The sequence below is a fragment of the Ovis canadensis genome, chromosome 21 (genome assembly GCF_042477335.2).
Source record: "Ovis canadensis isolate MfBH-ARS-UI-01 breed Bighorn chromosome 21, ARS-UI_OviCan_v2, whole genome shotgun sequence".
NCBI lineage: Eukaryota > Metazoa > Chordata > Mammalia > Artiodactyla > Bovidae > Ovis > Ovis canadensis.
In genome coordinates this window covers 27,890,898-27,910,873 of record NC_091265.1, presented here as the reverse complement: position 1 = coordinate 27,910,873, position 19,976 = coordinate 27,890,898, and the positions used below count along the sequence as shown (strand labels likewise).

General features: G+C 41.1%; 1 protein-coding gene across 14 annotated transcripts in view; it reads right to left on the bottom strand.

Annotated features, from left to right (window-relative positions):
* The window catches only part of DLG2 (discs large MAGUK scaffold protein 2), a 2,361,423-nt gene that overhangs the window by 161,269 nt on the left and 2,180,178 nt on the right, over nt 1-19,976 (bottom strand). For all 14 annotated transcript variants that reach the window (XM_069564820.1, XM_069564810.1, XM_069564812.1 and 11 more), the window contains one exon: nt 14,156-14,270. In XM_069564820.1, coding sequence (XP_069420921.1) covers nt 14,156-14,270 — 115 coding nt within the window. The remainder of the gene's footprint in view (nt 1-14,155; nt 14,271-19,976) is intronic.

The following is a 19,976-nucleotide window of genomic DNA, read 5'->3' as shown; positions in this document are numbered from 1 at the left end:
AACCCACTTCAGTATTCCTGCCGGCAGAATCCCAGGACAGAGGAATCTGGCAGGCTATGGACCATGGGGTCACAAAGGATCAGACATGACTGATGTGACTTAGCAGGCCTAGGAATGAAGTGTCCATAAAAATGCTAAACGATGGAGCTGAGGGAACTTCTGGTTGCTGAAAACATGGAGATGCTGAGAGGGGGACCTCACTGGGAGGGTGGGGATGAGAGCAGCAAAGCTCAGTGCCTCTTCCCTGAAACTGTGCCCCAGGCATCTTTCTCACTTGGTTGTTCCTGAGTCTTATACTAAAACTGTAATCTACAGAGTAAACTGTTTTCCTCAGTTCTGTGAGTGGCTCTAGGAAATTACTGAACCCAAGGAGAGGACTGTGGGAATCTCTGATTTACAACCAGTTAGATCAGAAACACAGGTAACAACCTGGACTTGTGACTGGCATCTGAAGTGGGGGCAGTCTTCCCGGGCTGAGCCCTTAACCTGTGGGATCTGACTCTCTCTCCATGGATACAGTGTCAGAATTGAGTTAAATTGAAGGACACTCAGCTGACACTGGAAAACTGATCTGTGTGGGATAAAGACCACACATCTGGTGTCAGAAGTGAAGGATTCCATGAGCTGTTACAGTTAGTCATTCAGTGGTGTCTGACTCTTTGCAACCCCAAGGACTGTTGCCCTCTAGGCTTCTTTGTCCATGGTATTTCTCAGGCAAGAATGCTGGATGGGTTGCCATTTCCTTCTCCAAGGGATCTTCCCGTGTCTCCGGCACTGGCAGGCAGCGTCTTTACCACTGAGCCACCAGGAAAGCCTATTCAGTGAGTAGCAGAAAGGACATGAGTTTGAGTGAGCTCTGGGAGTCGGTGGCGGACAGGGAGGCCTGGAGTGCTGCAGTCCACAGGGTCACAGAGAGTCAGACACGACTGAGCGACTGAACTGAACTGAAGCAGATAAAGAATTCTTACTTAAATCCTGATTTCTAGGGGTTAGGGAAGCACTGTCACAGAGGGTCTGTAAATCTTCAGAATACCTTATCCTGCAAAGTTCCAACTGTAGCATTTTTATGGGTGAAATGATAGAGTTGAGGGAGGGGAAACAGAAGGAAACAGGACATAACAAATACTGCATGTTTCATGGCCGACACTTTTGCTGGACTTAATACTTGTAACAACCCTTTAAATGGGTATTATTATTCCTACTCTACATTAAGAACATGATCCCAAAGATACTCACTCTTCTCTATCACCATAGGTTAATTTTGGCTATCTTTGAATGTTACAGGAATGGAACCAGATAGAACAACAGCCCACCCAAAGAGGTCCGTGCCCTAATCACTGAATCTATGAATATGTTATTTACGTGGCAAAAGAGACTTTTAAGACCTGATTTAGGTTAAGGATCTTGAAGTGGAAAGATTATCTTGCATTAGCTGAGTGGACCCAATCTAATCACAAGAGTCTTTAAAAGTGTTACAAGAGCAGGACGTTTCCTGGGTAGGTGGGAGAGATGCAAGTGAGGAGTAAAGCCACAGTACTCAGCTTTTAATACGAAGGCAAGACCCATTAACCTTGGAATGTGGCATCCTTTAGAAAATGGGAATGCCTCTCAGTTTGACAGCCAGCAAGAAAGCAGGGACTACAGGATTACGGCAGGGATTTGGCATCAGACAGAACTGATTTATTCTTGTTCTTTGCTGTGTAATTTTGGGCAATAACATGAACTATCTAACCTTGCTTTCATTAATTGAAGAATGGGGATAGTAAAGACACTCCCTCAGACATATTAGGGTTTCCCAGGTGGTGCAGCTGGTAATGCATCTGTCTGCCAATGCAGGAGACACAGGAGACAAGGATTCAATCCCTGCATTGGGAAGATCCCCTGGAGAAGGAAATGGCAGCTCACTCCAGTATTCTTGCCTGAAACATTCCATGGACAGGGGAGACTGGAGGGCTACAGTCCATGGGGTCACAAAGAGATGGACACAACAGAGCACACACACAGCATACATACTATGAGATCTAAATTCTCTTCACCACCTTCTTGCCCTCAGGACACCCGAATCAATTATATAATCTAGGACTTCTGAGAAGATGTGAGTGTGCTGTGGAGGTGGGTGTAATATGGCAGCATCCATTTATGAGGGAAGAGGCAGGAATGGGGAATTTTAGGAAAAGAGAGATGTGTTGTCTTACAAAGGGCCCACAATGGGGCCTTTATAAGGCCTCAACATAGGCCTTTTAGAAATGGGAACACTCTGCTCACCTGGAGTCACTCGACCAGAAACACTGGGACCCCTTTCTGAGGACTAACTCAGAGCCCTCCTTAATAGGAAGACAGGGATGAGGCAGTCCTTAAGCCACAAGAACTGGTTTATGAGCTTGGTCTGGAGAGTAAGAACTACAGTTAATTTACATGAGAATTTATATTTTTGTGACAGAGGTCACTAGAAGCTACCAAATAACCTGTTTATTGTGAAGTTCTATTTAGTTCACATCATATTTTCTCATTATTTTATTTATGAAATCAGGTGTGTGTTTTTTTTTTAAAGTGCAAGATCCATCATCTGAAAGGCCAAATCTGCATTTTTCTAAAAAATTAAGGGGGCGTTCCCTGGGGGCCTTGTGGTTAGGATTCAGTGCTTTCACAGCCATGGCATCCCCCAAGTCATGCTGCGAGGACAAAAAATTTTTTTAATAAAATAAAATCATGTACACAATGTCACCTCAAGAAAATTAAGGATGAGAAAGTACATGAAGTAAGCCATCTGTTCTGAAACAATACAGTTATACAATGTTTTAAATACTGTAATGGAAGTGTTTAATGGAAGACACTAGAAAGTGATGATATCTTTTACAAGAGTCTGTTTTTAAAATAAAGGATGACATAATAAAAAATACATGAAAGTGCAGTTTAAAAAATAATAAAAGTATAATTTTGATGATGGAAATTCCTTCTTGCCTCTTAATAACCCACCACCAAAACTCATCAGTTTACCATGGAGGATGGGTCTGGGCTTCCTACTTATTGAGAAAATGGTATAAAAAGTGAAGAAAATACACAAGGAGAAAGAAAATCTAAAAGATGGCTTTCTCTGTCCAGAAAGGACAAAGGTAAAAAAAGGCATCCCAGGCATTTTATTATCATTTGAAAGCAAAAAATGCAGGATTAAGAATTTAAACAAGTGAGCTGTCATAGTGTTTGCTTCAATTGTTTTTAAGCTTATAGAGTAGGATTATATGGAGAGTAGAAAGATGGGATGTATCTAGTGGGGTTTATGAAGTTGTACATTTTAAAATATGGAATACTTTACCTGACGCTTATGTTTTGTTCCGGTTTTTCTTTTGACATTGATGGCAAGAAGAAAGAGCAATCAATTTAAAATATAATTTGTATGTGTATTATTTTTAGACTTCTCACTTGTGAAGTTAAGTTGTCAATCCCATGTTAGGTGCCTGGTTTTTTAAAATTCTAATGCTGTTGGTCAGGGAAATCTCTAAGTCCTGCAGCCTCTACATTTAGGAAACCACACACGGAAAGGACACCAACACCCAACATGGTCCTGTGATTTTCAAAGTCCTTTGAGGCACTTTTATTCATTTTCTTAAAAATTCAGACCTGAAGAGCAAGGAGAAGGGGTAGAAACTTTCACAAAACAGGAAGACTACAATGTACTGCGGGTGCTAATAACTAAATGTGAAATAATGACATCACTTCGCTTTTGAAAGATTTCCTATAGTGGAGAGCATTAACCGAAAGTAGGCCACTGAAAGCCCAGAGCACGTTGGGAATTTTAAGTTTCTTAAGCACTAAGGAGGCTGAAAGATAATGTTTCTACAGATCACAAAAGCAGGCATATGGACACTTTATATAAAATACTCTTTTAGGCAAAAGACAAAGCTTGGCTCCTTGGAAATGTTCCCAATGGTAACTTCCTCTTTCCTATGCTTGCTGCACTACATACTAAGGGAAACACACATGCCTTCAGCTTTGAGCAAACTGTCCTAAACCACGTGTCAGCAGAGCTGGTATTATAGGTGCGGGCTTGTGTGGCTGCACAGTCTCACACTGTCTCACACTTCGTATAATGCTTTGCTCTCACTGTCTTGATATTCTAAAATTTAAACACGAAGCCCCATTTTCATTTTGCACTGAGCCCCACAAATTGTGTAGTTGGTTGTGGGTCTCATGTTACACGCCCCACGTGCGGGGCATGATGTATGATGGGCACTTCAACTGTGTTCTTTCCTGTGGGACTTTATAGGATAGGGCTGCAAAATCTGTTGGCAGAAGAGAGGCAGAGAATTTGCTCACACTGTTGTCATGGCTGCAGCTAGTGGGGTTTCGTTCGATTTAACCACAAATTCACAATGCTCTGGGCACCTGTAAGTTACAGTACAGGATCTAAGGGGCTTTCCAGGTAGCACTAGTGGTAAAGAACTTGCTTGCCAATGCAGGAGACAAAAAGAGATGTGGGTTCCATCTCTGGGTCGGGAAGACCCTATGGAGGAGGGCATGGTAACCCACTCCAGTATTCTTGCCTGGAGAATCCCATGGACAGAGGTACAATCCACAGGGTTGCAAAGAGCTGGACACGACTGAGGTGACAGCACGCACATATGCACAGGATCTAAGGTGACGGTATGATATTCACTCAACTGCCCATTCAACATTTCATGATGCACAAGTAGTTCTGCGGAAGTCATGCAGTGTGTAACACGGCAGCAAATGCAATGGGAAGCAAACACTAGACAAAGATGCATGTGAGTTGTGGGCTCACACATCTTTAATGAGAGTGGACTGAAGCAAGGGCTTGGTACTATTCTAGGTTCTTGGTACTGTTCTTTAAAGAGAGTGGATGGAGGCAAGGGCGTGGTAGTATTCTATGCTTGGAAAACAGCGTAGGTAGGTCAATACTTTAGCCTCAGATTTCTTATCTGAAAACTGTGGGAAAACAATACCTACTTAACAGATAGCTAGCTAGCTAGCTAGCTAGCTAGTGAAGTCGCTCAGTCCTGTCCGACTCTTTGCGACCCCATGGACAGTAGCCAACCAGGCTCTTCCATCCATGAGATTTTCCAGGCAATAATACTGGAGTAGGTTGCCATTTCCTTCTCCAGGGGATCTTCCCGACCCAGGAATCGAACCCGGGTCTCCCACATTGTAGGCAGATGCTTTACTGTCTGTTATATCCCACCAGGGATATAACAGATACTTTATATCAAATCAAATCAAATACACAAAAGCCTTTCAATAAAGCCATATGACACCATGGGCAGGGGCAGAGGACAGCTGGCTTAGGTTCTAGACCCAGCTTAGTCTCTTATGGGTAAACTTCAAACCTGGCCTCCATTTTTCTCTTCTTTACAATGGGGCTAAAAATGGCACCTACCTCATAGCAGAGGTTTGTGAGAATTAAATTAAGATAATCCACATAAGGTGCTTAGCAGACTGCCTGCCATGAAGTCTTGTAAAAGAACTTGTGAATGTTATTGTTACTGTTCTTGTTGATTTTCAGGAAGAAGGAAAATGAATTTGAAGTCTAACCTATATTAAATATGACATTTGTTTGGCTAAATGCATTTTAAGAAAACATAGTTTGAGGCAATGATCACTACGAACAGGACAGCTTACTCATCTAATCCAGAGGAGACAAGGGCCTCTGTTAGGCAGGGAACCACTGGCAAGTCATGAGGTAATGAAGTAAAATTTTAATTAAAATTAAATGCTCTCCAATCTAGTAACATCCATAATTCATTCACGTGATTGACTTAGCAGTTACCATATGCTAGACTGTGCAGATACAGACTGTAACCTGGCAAATCTCCACTGGAGAGGTGCTCACTCTCTGGCAGAGGGGACAGGTGAGTCAACAGGCGGGCAGTGAAGAGGGTGTGCACATCAGAAGAGAGTTTACACAGTGCACAGGGACACAGACGAGCACATGCATAACTCAACCAGCATCTGTGAGTCACTGGTGATTCTCCTAATACTACCATGTTTAACCATCACGTTCAACTGAGATTCAAAAAGTTCATTCAATCAGTATTAACTGAATTCCTATAATGTATCTGGCACTCTTCCAAATGTTAAGATGAAAGGACCAATGTCTTGAGAATCTATTCCCTTGCTCCTTGCCTAACCTCATGATTTAGGGTGAAGATTCCCTCAACTTGTCCATACACTCATCGCTCACCTGTTCTCTCCTGTGAACACTGTGTGTTGTGCCTTTTATTGTTCTGCCCTCTTTTCTAGCTAGAGCTGTTCAGATTGTTCTTGGAAGTAGTAATTTGGGGCTAACAGGCTAAGTCTCTCCTCTGGAGATATGAAATTTCTGGAAATATGATTACCATGGGGTGGAGGTGAGGATCAGAGCCCAGATTGGCAGGGTGATTCTTGAGTGTCTTAAGGGCAGAAAAGATGCCCTATTCGTGTTTTTATCCACAAGGTGCAGTGCAGCGTAAGGTGGATGGCTATGGCTCTGAAATGGACGAATGAGTGAGCGACTGAATGAATAAGCCTCGTGCATTAACAAAAATGGTATCTGGATTCTAGATCCTGGGGTAAAGAGATAGATAAGAAATGCGATGGTTAACGGAAGGGTCACCCATGGCGATCAGCAATTTTTTCTCATAGGAAACTAAAAATTAAAGATATTTTAAAATTGGGGCCAGACTATGATTTCAGGGCAAGGAGAAACCTCCTCCCAGTCCCCAGCGACTCTTTCTTTCTATTTCTGGCACAAAATTAGCTGCCTGAAGACAAAGCTTTTTGTTCCACAATTAAGGATGCAATTAAAAATGCAAATGCCTGAAAGAGTGCACATAATGAGTCTCAAAGTACACATGAAGAATCAAATTCTACTCCTCTTTAAAGGAGGCACCAGCTAGGAGGCAGGCGCTGAACCAGTGGGAGGGGTACAGGCCCTACCCTTTACCTAACAAGCCCATCTGGCAGGTTCTTTCATAGACTTAGTTTAACTTAATCCTAACAACAAGCTGGTGAACAAGGTATTATGTCCATTTTATAAATGAAAAGTTCAAGTTTCAGCAACTGATCAACTGTGAAGTCTGGACCAGACGCCAGGTCTCCTTTGAGGAAGTCAGTGTAAAGTATAAATGAAACAGGAGGTCTATCAATATGAATGTAACCTCTGCCCCTAGAGAATTCACTTCCTCCTCACTGTTCTGTAGTACAATGAGCAGCGGCTCCAGGGGGAGGCACACCTGGGCAGAGAACATGGGTTGGCCATGTGGCACCATGTTATTTTAAATCTCTCTGGCCTTGTACAAGGTTCTTCATCTGTAGAATGGGGATAATAATCATAATTGTATTTAGCACTGTTATAAAGCTTAAATGAAGTGACGAATAAAGCACAGGCCTCTCAGTGTGGCTCTGGTTGCCCGTCCTGATTTTTGCACTGCCCTTTCCAAAGCTTTTGGGTTTCCCAAGTCTAGACCATCTCCAGACTTTCTGCCTCATCTTGTCAGACTGTTTCAGGTACCTGGTCATTTCTCCCCTGGTAGGATTTTAAGAGAGATAAGATCCTCTGGGGCTTCCCAGGGGGCTCAGTGGTAAGGAATCCGCCTGCCAATGCAGGACACATGGGTTTGAGCCCTGGGTCAGGAAGATCCCCGAAGGAGGAAATGGCAACTCACTTTAGGACTGGTGCCTGGGAAATCCCACGGACAGAGAAGCCTGATGGGCTACAGTTCATGAGGTCACAAAGAGCAGAATGCAACATAGCACACACACAGCAATAAACTCTGAATCCAAGGTGCTGCAATACACTGTATTTCTGAAAGAATAAATGATAACTTTGTCAAAGAAGAATATGTGAGTGAATGAATGAGAGGCAATAAGAATGCCTTTGCTGGCTAGCCCTGTGCCAAGCACTGGGCAGGGGAGGCACACAGGATTATTACATGTCCCCTCGAGATATCTGCTGAGAGCATGTTGGGTCCAAGGGTGGAAGGGAAGAAGGTAAAAACCTGACTTGTAATAAAGTTCAACGATTTCATGGCTCTACCTTAAATAACCTTGAGAAATTCATAGCCAAGTGAAATGGGGAGCAACTTTGCACTGGAGCCAAGTTCCCTGAACTGGCTCCATCCCACATTGTTCCCCAGGTTGCTTGGGAAGCCCATCCCCAGGTTACAGACAAGAAATACAGTGGGGCGGGAAGTACAGTGGAAGGATATATTCATGTTTAAAGAAGAGCAGGAAAAAGACCAGAGTCTCTTACATGATGATGTTGCTTTCCCCTCCCACCAAAATCAATCGGAGGAGAACATCTTTCCTCTAGAATAAAAACCCATCAGGATGAAGAATCCTGGGTGAAATCTACTTGCTCAAGATTTCCCTCAGTGTAACTTCCAGCCCTGTGTCTCTGGAATAGGAAGATTAAGGGTGCTGAGAACGAGACACAGATGAGGTTCACCCTGAACCCTGCCCCTACCCCAGGCCCTCCCACTAAGAAGGTACAGGCTGTGCATCATGGTCTAAATGTATTACTGAATTAGGCCTCAGCTGAAAGAGGGTCACAGAGTTCAGCAGGCAGGTGAAGCTGCCTGAAAGGCCTTGCAGACCCAAATGTGTCCGGGAAATCCCAAAAGGTAGTGCCTGTGTCCACAGGACTTGACCAAACTCCATGCACTTGATATTGGGTTTCCAGAGGGCTGACTACTCAAAGGTCTTGGCTTATATTTTAATCTTGTTCTTTCACATCTCTACAGGAAAGAGAATCTAGGAATTAATTCATTCAACAAATATTTACTGAAGAGACTACTTTAGGCCAAGCACTGTGCCATAAGGCACTAAAGATATAAGAAAATTAAGACATTAACTGGGATTTGCAGGCCTAGTATTGATGGACCTGCCATTTCAAGGAGCTTTACCATGAAGCTGTAATAAAGACCAGAGTGATCACTACTTTAATATGTGAGTTTTAAACACCACTGGTCTTTTGGGTAGATTTCATTGTAGGAAGCCTTATAGGCTATTGTGAAGATTAACACAGGTTAATAATTGCAAGGCATGTAGCACATGAGAAAAGTTATGAGAATGTCCTGCATTCTAACTGAACTGTCTGCAGATACAGACAATGAGAATCCTGAGGGAAGAAGGTCTGATCTCTTACTCATCTCTGTAGCTAGGCATCTGCTACAGACTGGTATATTGCAGGTATATTCATGTGAGATCATGTTTGTTGAATGAAAGAACTGATGCTCTGATGAATCACTGCGAAAAAGATTTAAACAACAGAGCAGGAGGCAGACCTCAACATTTGTCACATATAGCCTTTGAAGGAAAAACTGTCAAAGAAATACAAAGTTTGAGTTACCAGTTTAAAATGTGGATTTAGGACCACAGAGGAAGTAAATACTTCAAATCCAGAACAGAAAACTGTGAGCAGAGGGCTTAGAGTGGCTAAAGAATGTAAAGGAGAAATGGAAGCAATTGTGAGGATGGGGTGCTGATGACATCTATGAGGAACTGGAAAGGGGATCCCACGGATGCTGACTATAAGGTCATGAAGACATGTTCTCTTGCCTGTGTCCTGTGTCATCTACCTAGAATGCTCTTCCTTGTTTAGTCCATCTGCCAGCTGTAGATCACATCCCATTAGTGAGTCATTAAACCGAATTAATGAGTTGTGACTCCCATTTTTTAAAGAATGAGAGAAACAGAATGGAAAATAGCAAAGTGTACTGTACATAAAACATAAACTTCAATAATAAAGTCTTTTTTCAGCTTTATGTGTGTATGTATTTACTGGGCTGTGATAAAAATATACTTCTTATTTTGAGTAGAAAAGGTTTGAAGGCCTCTGGATTAACTCATATAAGATCTTCAAGAATTAATTCAGACATCCTTGTATGAGGTAGCAGCAAAGGTTCTCGGCCTTACTAGCGCTAACTTCACACCAGTGTGCACTGTGGCTGTCTTCCCCTCGTCTCTTTCCCGCACTAGATGCAAGTTCCTTGAGGACAGGGCGTGACTTCTAGGTCCTCAGCGTCCATTAGAGGTTCTGGCACAGAATATACACTCAAAACACGCTTGATGAATGCATAAACACACACCAATTACTGACTTTTAAACCTAAATTCACAACAGAAGGCTTATTCACTCGAACTCTTCAAATTGCTATCTTTTATTAACGAATGAACAAGGATCAGGTTTCTCTTATATTCTCTCCTGTCACCTCTTACTCCCCGTTGGTGGACTTACCTGCTTTTCTTTCTCCCCCTCTCCGTTCTCCCAGTGTCCTAGGTGCTCTTGGTTCTCTTTTATCCAAAGAAAGGATCTCTCCTTAGCCATTTGCACTCTGGAGTGAATTTAACCTCCTCTACTCTGACCTTTCTTGGTAGCTTTTAAATATAAAGGCACATCCGATTGATCAGTAGCAAGAAAAGCCTTGTTCTGCTATTGGGATGCATTTAGAGCTGATAGAAAGATACCAAGGGGGGTGCATATTATAGCGATAGAGAGACCTCAACCTGCATATATATAGAGCCCCAAAGTACATGCAACAAACCCATACCAGGAGCCCAGATGGCATCTAGGGCTGAAGAACTGATAATGTACTTGTGGAGCATTTTGAAAAATATTTTATTCAAATTTTTAATATTTTATTTACTTTTAAGGTTCTACAACTACATATGTTTCACAATGCAGGAAATACACAATACACATAGCCCATTCAACCAAGCAGATCCAAGTCATTGGCATAGAACATGTACAGCATTATCAATAGCGACAATCAACTCCATTTGCATGACATGACCAAAGCACTTCAAGTGCCTTACAAAAAAAGATTAGAAGAAGGCAAATAATTACAACTAGATTGGAAAATAGAGGGGGCTGGCTCAAGTTTACAACACTGCCTGGATAGATGTGCTAGTTCCCTGCCAGGCAAATACGTTGCCATCACCAGGGGGACTATTTCTAGGAAGGGAAGGAGGCCAATTTCTGCATGAGCCCGAGAAGATGCATCGTCTTGGATACAGCCAACATAGGGCTAATGTTGAGAGAGAGAGTGTGTGTGTGAGAGAGAAAGAGAGTGTAAGGTGTGCAGGGAAAAGGAGGTAACTCCAAGGGGAAGGTGGTTTTGTGGTATAAGCAAATATTCTAAGTCAGCTAAATTGTTTATTACAGAACAAAGAAGCAGCTTGCTTTCTGGCTTAGGTTTTAGCTTCATGGAAAAATATGAATAGTACTAAAGAAATCCCATATGAAAGCCCTACAGTACAGTTTATCCTGTGAAAAAACCCCAAAGAAGTATTCTTTTTGAATTTCTCCTCTCAGCTAATCTGTTTCGTAATCCAAGAGTCGGCCACTGTGCTGACAGAAGCACATTGGGATTCACAGCCAAAGTGCACTGAACAGCTGATATGCATAAACTGGGCCCAAGGCAGCTGGAGTGATAGATGGCTCTGGAAGGCAGGAGATCCAACTCTGCTGCCAAGAGGCTGTGGGGCCCCTTCCTCCTGGGGAAGGAATTTCCCCTTCTGTAAATTAAACAGTGGGCCTGGTGATAGCTAAGATTCCAGCCCGAGCATTACACAAAGCTGAGCAGGGTAAAGGGAATAACATTCCAGGGTGTCATTCTGAGATTAAAGAGACATGCTCATCATCTGATATTTATATAATCAGAGAAATTTTGCTACTGATTTATTTTGAAACAGCATCTAGTTGACTTTCTAAAATAACACAATCAACTGGCACTAGTCCTATTTAAGTGATCTAGACAAAACAAGCATATCTGAAAATCCTACAGCCAAAATCAGTGTTAAACAAACAAACAAACAACAAAGGTATAAACATACCAAATCATTTTGAGAAAGAATTCCGTTTAGGCTTTTGTATTTCGTTAATTAACGAAATTAATTAATTTATCACATTGCGTGAGAACAGGGCTAGGGGATCTTGTAAGTTCTTTCCCTCTGATTGGACTCTATTCATGGCCCACATCTTTTGCAATTCTATGCCTGTAAGAGTCACCCAGAAGCTGAGGTCAGACCTCTATAAGACACTTTTGGTATCTTATAAAGAAATAATTTGGGAATTTTTTCATGAATTTTCAGCTATTTTTGAGCCTTATTTAACAGGAGTTCCTCCTTTAATACAATATCCAACTATTAAAGCACTGACAGGACAATGTTCTTTATTACCTTAAGTCTTCATCTCTTTTGTATGTTATAGTTTTATTTACCATTTCAGAGAGTAAAGGTCTGATTCTCAGCAATACTACTATTTCAAATAAGTCTATTAGTTTTACATAATAGCATCATATCACTTCATTTCACTTTCCTAATCTTCCACAACTTACTTAAAAGGACTAAGTTATTACCAGTATATTTTCAGCAAATTCCTTCTAGTACATTGAACATTTTTATGCATTCTACTTTTTAACAAAATACCAACAATATGATCATTTTTCCTTCCAGTTTTATTCTATATAACTTTAATTTTAGCTCATTTATCTCTATCCTATTAACTTAGTTGACTTTTCCTAATTTGCTACCCGAAACTAAAGCATTTCAGAATTTAGAAAATATTTTATACCACAAAGACCAGCAATACAACTCTAGTGAGGAGAAACAGAAGCAGCGGCTTTCCATCATATTTGTGACGTCACTACAAGGCGTGTTCTAGGGTGGTTCTCGACAGTTCCTCTCACAGATTACACAGACATGGACCAAAATAATATTCCAAAATGCAGTTGAACAAATTTGGGATATTCATATTCTGATTTTTTTTTTTTAATTTAAATCTCAGGGCTTCTGAGGTACTGGAACTCCCTGGAATAAGAAGGGACTCTATGCTTGTCAGAGAGGCCAGCAAACCAAAGCCTTTGAGAAGCTGCTGGCTTCTGGAATCCTCCTCCCTCCTTGGCCCTGCTATACCTACCTAGGACACACAAAGGACAGCTTACAGCCAAAGTGAAACCAACAGGACAAATCTATCTCAGTATATAAATGAATGTCTATAACATGCACCTCGTGTCAAGACAAGATGGTGAAATTTCAGGTCTAAAGGATATGACCCTAGGTGGGAGTCAGACCAGATCCCAAGAGAATACAGTGAGCATGGGTGTGGTTCCCCCAATGATACCTGGATTCATTTTCACTATTAACTGGGCATCACTATCCCACTTTGGCCATTAATACTTACAATATCATTCTTATTATTGTAAGTCATCATTTCTTTTTAATTGAATGATAGTAGAATGAGGAATAGTTTCCTATAAGTATTAGGAAGATTTTCCTAGTTTCTGTGAAAAAAAAATAGAAATTAATGCTCTAATATGACATAAAATCCTCAAAGAAATATAATGCATTATTTTTTAATAAAGAACTGGATATTTCAAATTTATTGAGCTTTTATAGTGTATTGTTTTCTGGGGTTTTTAAAAATTAGAGTCAGCACTGATAAAGTATATTTTGAGAGGAATATAGGAGGCTTTATGCTAAGAAGAGGTGCATGTTACAGTTGAGTGATGATAGACCTTACTCAAGAATTAATTATGGGTATGAAAGACCAGAAGGCATTTCAAGTTAAATCAATCATCTTTTTTTTTTTTTCTGATAAGCTAATGAGTTTTGTCAGGCAAGGAACAAGTAACTTTTATGGTTTGAGAAACAATTGGTAATGAGATGCCACAGAAAAAGTCCTTCTACCAAACTTTAAGAAAAAAACGACATAAGTCTTTGAGAGAGTACTGATTTCTAATCGATATACCAAAGTTAATAGGATAGATGTCAAGTAGGCCAGGAAGAAATATGAGAATATTTTATTCCCATACTGATGGTAAGCAGATGTCCAGTGCTTCGGCCCATATATTCAATTTAAGATGCATCTGAACTGAAAATATTTCTTCTCACTATTTTTACTACAACCTGTGCTAAGAACTTTACCTTGGATCACAGCATGGTCAAAGAACTTGTTAAAAGCAGGGGACTTTCACTAATTTAACACAGTTAATAACATTTTTAAAATTTCTTCACAACAGTTAGACTTCAGGTCTTGCAGTAGTGTGCTGATGAGCGTGGGTTAATTAAAAGCACGTGTCCCTTGCCACACGGTGTTGCTCTGTTCCCCAAGCTGATGGCTCACAAGCGCAGGTCACAGTAAGAAACACACTGTTGCCTACCTGACATAGAGGGAACGCTTCTGATTGGTTCGCAGGGACCCGGACCCGGAGCTCATGCTGTGGTTCATCATCTGCTCTCGTAGGTCATGGATTTTGGCCTCAAATCGAGCGTAATCTGGGAATGAAAATGAAGATGGCAAATTTGGTTCTGTGCCTTCAGCAAGTTAGAAATACTGCACACTCAAGGCAGCCCTCAGAGAAGGCAATGGCAACCCACTCCAGTACTCTTGCCTGGAAAATCCCATGGACCGAGGAGCCTGGTAGGCTGCAGTCCATGGGGCCACTAAGAGTCGGACACGACTGAGCGAATTCCCTTTCACTTTTCACTTTCATGCATTGGAGAAGGAAATGGCAACCCACTCCAGTGTTCTTGCCTGGAGAATCCCAGGGACGGGGGAGCCTGGTGGGCTGCCGTCTCTGGGGTTGCACAGAGTCGGACACGACTGAAGCGACTTAGCAGCAGCAGCAGCAAGGCAGCCCTTTGTTCCTGTTGTTGGTTCCTTTGCCAAGAAACAGAGGAATGCACAATGCAAGACTAGTGGAATACAGAAGGTTCACTTTCATTTTATTCATTTGTAGACATTCCCAAGAGGGAAAGAACAAACCAGTTACTTCCCAAAAAGCAAGCTTGAAAACACACCACCATCAAATCCCCACTACTGAAAAGTACACAGGAGGAGGAGGTCACTTTCCAAATGATAGACTGGAGAACTAAGTGTTTGGTGACGAACTGTGAAAAAAACACCATTTACTTTTGCTAAATTCTTTTCTTGATGGGGGGGATGTCTTAGAAGTTGATTACTTACTCTGTACCTCAATTTTGCCTTATATCTTTAATATAAAACATCATATGCCAAACTTCATCAATTCTAACACAATATATAAAAATTAGCTTCTCAGGAGATCAGGGTTAGAAAATATTAAATCTATTTTAGAAGTATGCAAAGAAAAAATATAGGGGGTCTTAAAAATCAAGGAAATATAATTATTAAAATATACTATGTCATCACAGGAAATTTATTTTCACCACATCAATCCAATAAAAATAAAGACAGAAAAATAAGTTTTAAGATACTTAGTAACACAGTCAGCATATAAAAAGAAATAATTTGAAGTTCTCATATTCTGAATCCCAACTTGGTCTACCATCTCCTTGGTACAACAGTATCTCCCTTTAGGAAAATTTTGCTTCAGGTAAAAGGCTCAATTTGCCCAGAAGATAACTGTGAACATGTTAATTCAAATTGTAAATGGTTCTTCTAATTGCAAAGCAATTCATCAGGAAGAATTTTAAGAGAGGCTCTAATATATTTCAGAAAACAAATTGATCTTCAATTCAATTTATTCATAACTTTTCAGAAAACAAGAACAATTAAATGAATATAATACAAGATGATCTCCTTACAGTATATTTCAAATTTTTTTATAATAAAAAGTTCCACAAAATTAAATTTAAATTCAATTTACTGAATATCTATTGGTGGTTGTGGTACAGAATTCCAGAAGGAAAATGATTTGATCTTGGTTTTCAATGACAGAAAATAATGAATTCTGAATGTTAAATATTTCTGAAGTTTAGGACTCCAAAGATGGGCTTCCCAGGTGGCACTAGTGGTAATGAACCTGCCTGCTGCTGTGGGAGACATGAAGAGACGTGAGTCCGACCCCTGGGTTGGGAAGGTTCCCTGGAGGAGGGCATGGCTACCCACTCCAGTATTCTTGCCTGGAGAATCCCATGGACAGGGCAGCCTGGCAGGCTACAGTCCATGGGGCCACAATGAGTTGGACACGACTGAAGCAGATTAGGTCTCGCTCGCGCACTCTAAAGATAAAACCCTAATAGCTGAGGGAAAATTTCTGGTGCTTAAACAAAGTCTCATGTTACCTAGATTTCGAAGGCTTCCTGTTCAAAACTTCTCTTTGAATAATTAAATCCTAAATACCTAAAATCTATTAACTGTAATTTGAAATATTTCACTTCATTTTAGCGGGGAGAGAAAACACTTATTTATACAACCATCAATATGATGCTAATATGCAGATTAAGTCATTCTGAGCAAGTCATATTTTCTTGCCATCCTATTAATATCCAATTAACATCTATTGCCGGCCACATGGCAGATGTTATGCTTCAAGCTTCATGGGCATTATCTCATTTCTTATTTAAATTACAAAATGAAGGCCACGGATGTTGTAAAAATGTGAAACATATAAAAAAAGAAACACGGAATAAAAAATAAGAGGTCCCCATCGCCCCTTCTCCTCTCACTCCTGGTCTTCCCTACAGCATAGCCTGCAGGTACATAGATGGTGGGTGATGGACTTGCAGCCATATTCATCTGAATATACACATATACCCCCCCACACATGTGAGATCACAATTATATATTATGGTAATGCTCTTTCCTCCCTTTTTAGCAGTGTTAACTTGGATATTTTCCTACCTTCTCTTAAATAATAAGTATCATGTTTCTTAATACCCTTAATTATATCCCACAGTTTAGGCTGTAACTTATTTACAATTCCCATATGACAGCCTTTGCTATCAGACAGGGATCCTGGTGCATGTGAGCACACTCGAGGCAGGCCACTAGAAAGCTGTAGCACAAGTTTCAGTCAAGCTTTGCACAGACGCCACATGGTCCCCATGAGCGCTTTTTTTGGGGAAAATAATCTATCCTGGAACACAGAGTTGGAGTTGTATCTCCTGAGCCATGCTCCATACTGTCACCAGCTAAATGCCACACATTGCCCCCAAGAATCACTAAATCCCAAGACACCCCCTTTACCACTTGGATGACTTCACCATCATGACAAAGACCTAAAATCCATTTTCTGAATGAATGAATGAGGGAGAAGAACTGAAATGAATTTCAGTTTTAAATGCCTGCAGGTACTGAAATTGCCCATTTTCAACATTTTTTTTTTATAATGAAGAAAGACAAGATGATTCTCCTCTAGGACTTCTTTTCTCAAGGCTAATTATTCTGTTTAATTTCAAGGCTTTATTCCTATTTAATTAGGGTCACTCACAAATTGCACTGTTATTTCTACTGTTCCCTCTTGGCAGTCTCTGAGCTCTCCCATCTCAGCCATGCCATACAGTCTGGAAACAGTTTCCTGATACTTAACTGCATGTGACTGGCACTTTGTTAGACTCTTCCTGTATTCTCCTTAATGGATGGCTCATCAGATCCCCGAAATGTTTCCTACCATGCTTTTAAAATGTTTATTCTGCATCATATTCTACAGTGTTTACCTTCCCCGCTATGGATGGGGAGGTATTACATTGCGTAGTGTATTGTATTTGTCTTACTTGGAACCCATCTTGTTCTCAACTTCTCCACTTTAATCATATTAAACATAAATCTCATATTCAAAAGTGTTTATCCTTCTTTGTCCCTTTTTGAAAAATAAAGCTTTACAAGTAATTTCATCAAAGGAAAAACAATAAGATTTAAGTTTGTAAATATAAATGGTGTGTGTGTGTGTGTCTCTGCATGCGAATATGTGCGAGATAGAGAGACAGACAGAGAGGAGAGGGATATGTCTCCAGCCTCTTAGAGATAAACAAGCTACAGTTAGGAATGCTCTAGAAATAAACAAGAAAATAGACGCATGAATTGTGAAGTATGTCTTCTTTATGTTTTATAATAGTACCGAAAATTACATTTTCAACAAGTTAAAAAGCTACCACCACCATGTCCATTCAATCTTAATTCTCTCTTCTCTCCCCAGATGTTTCATTCACATCCATGCCCTCCTCTTTGGGATCTTTTCCAATAGGTTCCTAACACTCAGGAACACAGTCTAATGAGATTTTTATTTTATTTATCCTGGGCCGTGCTGGGTCTCCGCTGCCGCATGCAGGCTTTCTCCAGCTGCAGTCAGGGGGGGCTACTCTTTGTTGCAGTGCTGGGGCTTCTTGTTGCGACGGCTTCTCCTGGGACAGAGCACAGGCTCTAGGCGTGGGGGCTTCAAGGGCAGCGCTTGGGCGCTACAGCCCGGGCTCAGGAGTCGTGCACAGAGGGCTCAGCCTGCTCCGTGGTGTGTGGAATCTTCCCCGCCCAGGGATCAAACCTTTGTCCCCTATGCTGGAAGGCAGATTCTTCTCCACCATGCCACCAGGGAAGCCCCTGATGAGATTTCAAAGTGCTCAGTCTTTATTCTAAGGGAAAGTTCATGTTTACTGAGTACCTGCAATAAACTAACTTCTGTGCTAGATACTTAAAAATTATGTTATTTCTCCTAACACAGTTCTGAGGTAAGTATATATTTTAGAGGTAGTGAAACAGGTCCAGAGAGGTTAACTTCACCACAGTCACAGAGCTTCTCGGTTCCAGAGCTCACTGGACATGGAGCCAGCATTCAACCCTGGGTCTCTGTGAGGCCAGTTTGTTTCCATCACACCCCAGTGCCTATTAAAACACCACAGTTCTCCCTGAGAACCCAGGCTTCCTCCATTCTCCGCCCCTCCCTCCCAACCGCACGCTCTCTTTCCTCTCACCAACTGCATTACATGCATGCTGGTCCTCATTTATTGTCCCATAAACTCCTTAGAGAGTGGCTCTGCCTCACTCATCTCTGCTTCTCCAACCTCAAGGTCTATCATGCCTCCTTTCCTACACAAGGGACTGTACTAGGCACCTGGCATATAGTTTTGAAAACGACAGAACCTAAAGGAGTTTACTTCTTGAACGAGACCCTGACAAGGAAATTAAGCAGGATAAGGCTGAGGCGGGAAACTGCATTAAAGCAGCAGGACCTTAAGCCACTACAAAAAACAGTATGGAGGCTCCTCAAAAAACTAAAAATAGAACCGTCATACGATCCCGCAATCCCACTCCTGGGCACATATCTGGACAAAACTCTAATTCAAAGAGTACATGCACCCGTATGTTCACAGCAACACCATTCACAATAGCCAGGACACGGAAACAGCCTAAATGTCCATCGACAGATGAGTTAATAAAGATGTGGTATATATACAAAGGAAAACTACCCAGCCATAAAAAAGAATGAAATGCCATTTGCAGCGACATGTATGCAATTAGAGATCATACTGAAAGAAGTAAGTCCGAAAGAAATTGACAAATACCATATGATTTCATTTATATGTGGAATTTAAATATGGCAAAAAATGAACCTATTATCTACAAAACAGAGACAGACTCACAGATGTCGAGAACAGACTTGTGACTGCCAAGCGGGGGGAGAGAAGGGGAGGGAAGGACAGGGAGTCTGGAATTAGCTGATGTAAACCAGTATATACAGGACGGACAGACAACAAGGTCCTGCTGTATGGCACAGGGAGCTATATTCACTATTCTGTGATAAACCATAATGGAAAAGAAAAGCATGCTTATATGTATATAACTGAATCATTTTGCTTTACAGCAGAAATTAATGCAACATTATAAATTAACTATACTTCAATTTTTAAAAAATTGCTTCTAAAAAGCATCTTGGCTCTCCCATTTATTAGCTGTGCATGACTGTGAAAGTTGGGCTCAGTTTCCTCATATGTAAGCAGAACAGGAATAATAATTGTACCTACTTCAAGATATGTGGAAGGTTACAAGAGAGAGCTGACTGATTGGTAATGACTGATAATTCCTGCTGTTAATTTTCATATGTAATTTAACACCTATTCTTGTTCACTGCTTGCAAAAGTCATAACCCCTTTCTGTACCAGGTAAAATGGAAACCTGTGTCTGCTCTCAGTGGCCCCTATTACAGTCTTACTCTGCCTGTTAGGAATTGACGTCTCGACCAGGTCAGAAAGGAAAGAGTTACAGATGGCCACATTGGGGACACCTGA